At 59.8% G+C, this 6,042-nt stretch overlaps 1 protein-coding gene across 1 annotated transcript in view; it reads left to right on the top strand.

Annotated features, from left to right (window-relative positions):
• The first annotated feature begins 2,725 nt into the window (after positions 1 to 2,725).
• The window catches only part of IFITM10 (interferon induced transmembrane protein 10), a 16,568-nt gene continuing 13,251 nt past the window's right edge, over positions 2,726 to 6,042 (top strand). Inside the window, 3 exon segments of the mRNA XM_006878368.1 lie at positions 2,726 to 2,821; positions 2,952 to 2,989; positions 2,991 to 3,402. Coding sequence (XP_006878430.1) covers positions 2,726 to 2,821; positions 2,952 to 2,989; positions 2,991 to 3,402 — 546 coding nt within the window.

Genomic DNA, 6,042 nt, shown 5'->3' with positions numbered 1-6,042 from the left:
CCAGCACCCTCCGGGGAGAATGTGTACCCAGAGTCAGGAGGCACCCTGGCGCCGGCCTGTGTTCTCTGAAACCCGAGTAGTGAGCTGGGCTCTGCAGGGCTGGCAGGCCGGGGAGTACATTATCCAACCTTGTGTACAGGCCAGACTGCCGCTGTACCTCCTTCACCCGCATCCCGGCAGCACCTAGGGGCACAGACCTGGGTCCCTCAGACCCTCATCACCAGTCGGGGGGTTGCCTCCTGTGTGGAACTGCAGCCCAGCTATCCTGTGGGGGCACTGGCCTTGGTTCAAATCCAGCCCCCGCTTTTCTAGTAGATGACCTGCACTTGTTTCTCCAGGAGGTGGCTGACACCTCACAGAGGGCTGGCAGCACCTGCTGGTTCCTGCCTTCCTTCCAGCCCTCAGCAGCGAGGTGATGTTCCTGGGACAGACCACATCCTGGTGCAGGTGGTCCGGAGGCTCATGTGCTGGCAAGGAGCCTGTCTCCGCCTCCCATTCTGCGAACAGAGCAGGGGGCCAAGAGATGATGGCTTGGGGTGGGGCTCAGCAGGGTACACCAGAAAGCAGGAAGTAGGAGAAAGGGACCCGAGGGCAAATCTAGGGCATCCAAGGAAAGGTATGTCTCTCCTTTGACTTTGGGTGAGACCATGCCAGGGTTGGGGTGGACTTCTGGGCTGGGCTAGTATGGGAAGGAGAAGAGATGGAGGAACTCAGCAGGACCCAAGGCCCTCAGAAAAGTGGGATGTCACAAAAGGATGGGGCAACTTAAAGGGGCTTCACAGGAAGAAGGGGGTCTGAGCACAGGATGTAAGAGCAGATATGGTTGCTACACCTTGGCCCAGCTTCCAGAGGGTGCTCTGAGGGGCCGTGACATGGAGAAGGGGGTCTCGGCCCAGAGAGGGGACTTAGGTGCCCAGGCCCTGGCCGTTCATCAGGAGATTTGGAAGGTCAGCTTGACAGGGAGCTCGCAGGACTGGAGTTGCGTTGAGACCAGTCTGGGATCTGAGAGAAGATATTCATGTGGTGGGGTAGGTGGACGTGCCCTCAGAGATGGGCGAGGCCAGGGAGCAATTTCTGGGGGACTCAGTGGTGGGCCAGGTCTTGGGGAGACATCAGGGATTTGAAGGTGACCTGTGTCCCTGGGAGACGGAGTTTACTGAGGCTCAGCACCGAAGAGGAACTGGTGAGACAGGTTAGGAAGGGCAGGGTTCAGGCACACCTGGGCCTGGCTTAGTGGGGTCAGATTTGGGGAGAGGCAGAGGCCTGATTGGTGTTGCAGGATAATGCACTGGACCACAAGGTTGGCGGTTCAAACTCACCAGCCGCTCCTCAGAAACCCTATACAGGGTGACTATGTGTCAGAACCAACTCATCATCAGCAGTTAACAAGAGGCCCATGGAGGGGACAGGTCAGCTAGTGGGCTGCGCCTGAGAGAAGGACCTGGAGTCTGGGTCCGATTTTCTGGGATTGGAGTTTGGATGGGGGCTTGGTAAGGTGCGCCACCATCCTCCAGCCTGCTACTGGGGACTGCAATGGGACAGGACAGGGAGGTTGGGGCTGGGTTAGGGATAGAAACTATGATAGGGCTGGTAGAGAGGTCTGGGTTTGGAGGGGAGACAGAAATTCTAGCAGCTTGGACTTTGGGGACCCGCGGGTGTTTGGTGGGGCCCCATGGGAGGGGAAAGGACACTGAGATGTGACCAGGGCTCAGAGAGGGATTGGGGGAAGGGCACTCAGAAAACGGCAGGTCCTTGCAGTGAGGACACGGGACTGGGATGACGCGTGGGGAAAAGGAGTTGGGGGGAGGGGGTTCACACAGGTCGATGGGCATGCTCTGGGTGCCAGAGGGTGCCGGGAGCTGGGGGGCCGCACCCCGCGCGGAGCTTCTTAGGGTCCCGCTTCCGGCCCGGGCGCCCGGCCCCCGCCCTCCCTGGCGGCAGCGCGGCAGGAGGAGGAGGGGACCAACGCGCCGCCCGTGAGTCAGGCTCTGGCTGAACCGCGCGGCCGGCCTGCGCTGGGAAGCGGAGGCACAGAACCCGCGTCCGGTCCTCCCCAAGGTTGAGGGGGGACCCGCCCGGGCCGGACAACAGAAGGACGCGCAGCCGGAGGCGCAGGGGCCGGCCGCCGCGGAGCTGCCAGTAGGTGAGAGCGCTCTGCGGCACTCACGGGGCCGGGCTGGGAAAGAAGGGGCTTGGCCTCAGACCCCTGGCCTGCCTGGGAGTGCGCTGGGCAAGGGTGGGTGGGGGTGGGGCGCTGGTACCTTTGTACCTTGTTGGAAAAGTGTTTCCCGGAGTGTCGTTGTGTGTCTGTTGGTGGCACCGTGCGAGTGTGCGCGCTTGGGGTCTGGGCATCTTTGGGGGCCGGGTCGGAGGGGGTGGTGCGTGCGCTAGGAGCCCCTGAGCGGCGCTCATCCTCAGGGACAGTCTGAGCAGCACGTCCACGCCGTTGTCACAGTGGGGAGTTGTTTACCTGACTGTGGGGAGCGCGCGCGGGGGCGGGGTGTGCCTGGGGTCTGCAAGCGGTGCGGTGAAGCTGTTTGCGCAGAAAGTGTCAGCGGGTATCTGCGGGCAGGTGACTTGGAGAGCTCTGCCCAGTTTGCGATGTGGGTGTGCGTACGTTGTGTGGCGCGGGGCTCTGAGGTGCTATTTACTGCAACAGTGTGTCCGTCCGTGCTGCTGGGCGTGGGGGGTTGTGATGTGCATGCCCAAGGGTGAATGTGCGCAGATGGAAAGTGATGAAAAGCCCCAGGGTCTTCCTGCCAAGACTGCTGCAAAGGACTTTGGCATCAGCATTGGTGGCCGGCCTGGGTGGCTGGAGGATGCAGGTGGCAGTCTGACAGCTGGCTGCCCGAGTGAGTGCTGTCTCTTTGGGGGGTCTATATAGGGCAGGAGGAGTAGGCAGGGTAGGGGGTCAGGGGCCCACCTCCTGCTTATTCTCGCCTTCCCTCCAGGCCCAGGGCCCCCACCCGTACCCAGCCCCGCTGGGAGTCCGCCAGCATCACGGACGGCACCCAGGAAGCCCGAGTCCCCCTGGACGGGGCCTTTTGGATCCCGAGGCCCCCGACTGGATCTCCCAAGGGCTGCTTCGCCTGCGTGTCCAAGCCCCCTGCCCTGCAGGCTCCCGCAGCCGCAGCCCCTGAGCCCTTGGCCTCGCCCCCCATGGCACCCACTCTGTTCCCCATGGAATCCAAGGGCAGCAAGACAGACAGCATGCGAGCCACGGTGGCCCCCCAGGCCTGCAAGCACTCGGCTGAGAAGAAGATTATGAGCAACCCCACCACAGTGATTGAGATCTGCCCCGACACCACGGAGGTGAACGATTACTACCTATGGTCCATCTTCAACTTTGTCTACCTCAACTTCTGCTGCCTGGGCTTCATCGCCCTGGCCTACTCCCTCAAAGTGAGCCCCCAACCCAGTTGGGGGGAGGGGGGTCACAGCTCACTGCTCCATTTTTCTTGCTCCCCAGGGAACCCAGGGGGAGCTTGTGCAGCCGAGGGGTCAGGGTTGGAAGTTAAGAAAGGGGTCCAAGTGCTGGCTAGCAGGCCCAGCTGTCCATGGAAATTGGGGGCCAGCTGGGGTCCCTGAGGGACTAGTGTAGCCTTTGGAGACCAAGTGCAGACTCAAGGTTGAGAGTCCTGCTCCCTGGACAGCCGGGGGTGGGGGGAGGGGTGATGAGGTACAGATGTCATCTGGCCAGTGACTTTGGGGACGCCCCGAGGACACCTGGGTGGAGGGTCCCGGGCAGGCATATCTCTATCACACTCAGCTTCTAGAGAGCCCACCCCGACAGATGATCAGGGGGACCCAGGGGATAAGGGCTGTGAGCATGGCACCCCATCCGGCCCCCTGGCATGCTGTACCCATCACCTCAAGAATGCCTCATCCCCAGCTCTCAACACCAAGCCTAGGGAAGCTGGGGCGGGCCACATCCAGGGGGTCCTGCCCTGAATTCCCATCACTCTGGGGGGTTTAGATCATATCATCATTTTCCCCCACCCCCAACCCAGATCCAGTAACTTTCTCTGAGTGCAGCCACCCTAGCCCGAGCAGCGCAAGGGTAAAAGCATGAGGCACTGTGAGAGGAGGGGCCCTGCAGAGAGGCTCAGCAGCTCCCGGCCTCCATCCCCTCCAGCACCACACACACAGACACACACACACACACACACACACACACACACACACTGTCCTCTTCCGGGTTCTTCCTTCATCTTCAGGCCTGTGGACCCTTTCCTGGGCTCCAGTGCCCAGAGCCGAGGATGGAGCTCAGGGACAAGGACGCTGGAGTTAGGGGAAGGCCCATCTCTCCAGGCCTGTGCTGAGCTGAGGGTATAGTGTCTGGAGCAGCGGGCACGGGTCTGCCTGAGTGACTTCTGTTCACCTGCCCCTCCTCCCCTTGGCTCAGGCTGTGGCCGGCCAGCTGGCATGGGGCAGGCCCATCTGGCGGGGCCAGCAGGCAGTGGCCTGGAGGCAGGGTGGCAGATTGGTCACTGCTGCTGAGTGGTACAGGATCCGCGTTGGGTGAGTGGTGTGAGGTCACAGTGCCCCCCCCCCCACACACACACACACTGGGGCTACCCTTCTGTGCCCTTTCTTGGGGCAGAGAGGTCAGACAGGATTTGAAACTTACCTGGGTGGTGGTGGTGGGGTGGGGTGGGGCTCAGGGAGGAGAGATGAGCCCGCCCCCTCCCCAGGTGGAAGCTTGGACTCCTGCACCTGGGACTTGTGCACCTGTCCCCCCAGCTGCCCAGGGTCTACTGGGCTTGCCACCAGCTGTGGGCCACTTCCAAGGGCTCTAGGCGGGCTGGGCTTCAGGTCACACGGCCGTGGCTACAACCCCAATTTAGTCTCTTAAGATCAGGGAGCTCTTGCATCTGCACCCCTGGCGACCCCCCCTCCCACCTCCCAAGGCCCTGTTCCCTTATCTGTTCATAAAGCAAATGGAAACAAAGCAGCTATGAAAGTTAGCACTGGTGACACGGGCTGAATGCTGTGTCCCTGCTGACCTCCCGTCCACCCAGCAGGCCATCATTTCCCCCAAGTCTCTGCTCAGCCTCGTGCCCCAGGAGCCAGAAGCACAACAAATCAGTTCTCCATTCATTGCCACTGCTACCAAAAGCTGCCATCTGGTCACTTCATTCCTTTGCCTCATAGTGGTCACTGACTAGTCATCCTTGGCTGGACAAAGCCCAAACTCCTTATCTTGGCATTCAAGGTCCTTGGAGATCCATCTTCAACCCTTGTCCTGTCTTCACCCCGCAAAACCGACTACCTAGGCATCCTGTGGTTGAGTGTGCAGAATGTGTGCACCTGAGTTCACATGGGCTGTTCCCTCAGCCTGCAGAGCTTTGAGGGGATGTGTGTCTCTTCATAGGTTGAGTCCCCATGCTGAGTGCCCACTGCCTCCCAGATATCCCCTTGATGTACTAGTCATGTTTGCCCATACCATCAGATCTACCCTTTTCTCTTGATGGGGGCAGGGCTGATCAAAGTAGAGGCACAAAGACAGTTTGTCAAATGGATGGGTGGGCAGAGAGCATGTGGCAGGATGGATATCACTGTTGTTGTTGTTATGTGCCATGGAGTCGGTTCCAACTCACAGCGACCCTGCACAGGGTTTCTGAGGCTGTAAATCTTTATGGGAGCAGAAAGCCTCATCTTTCTCCCGCAGAACAGCTGGTAGTTTTGAACTGCTGACCTTGCAGTTCACAGCCCGATTCCTAACCACTACGCTACCAGAGCTCCTTAATTGTAATGCTTCAGAAAAGAAGTAGTTGGACTAAGCAGGCATGCGAGACTTTTGGGACAAGTCAGCATTTTCATGGAGGCCCGAAGAATGGACAAATGGACAGATGTCCAGATGATAAAATAGTGAATGAAGACACGAGAGTGGAAAATTGGGGACTCTTATCCTCTGTGGGTCAAGGAGCTCTGGTAGTGTAGTGGTTACGAATCGGGTTGCGAACCTTAAGGTCAGCGGTTCGAAACTACCAGCTGCACCGCGGGAGAAAGATGAGGCTTTCTACTCCCGTAAAGATTTAC

This window comes from Chrysochloris asiatica, unplaced genomic scaffold (assembly GCF_000296735.1).
Source record: "Chrysochloris asiatica unplaced genomic scaffold, ChrAsi1.0 scaffold00040, whole genome shotgun sequence".
In the NCBI taxonomy this organism is placed as follows: domain Eukaryota; kingdom Metazoa; phylum Chordata; class Mammalia; order Afrosoricida; family Chrysochloridae; genus Chrysochloris; species Chrysochloris asiatica.
This window is presented reverse-complemented; position numbering and strand designations above follow the sequence as displayed.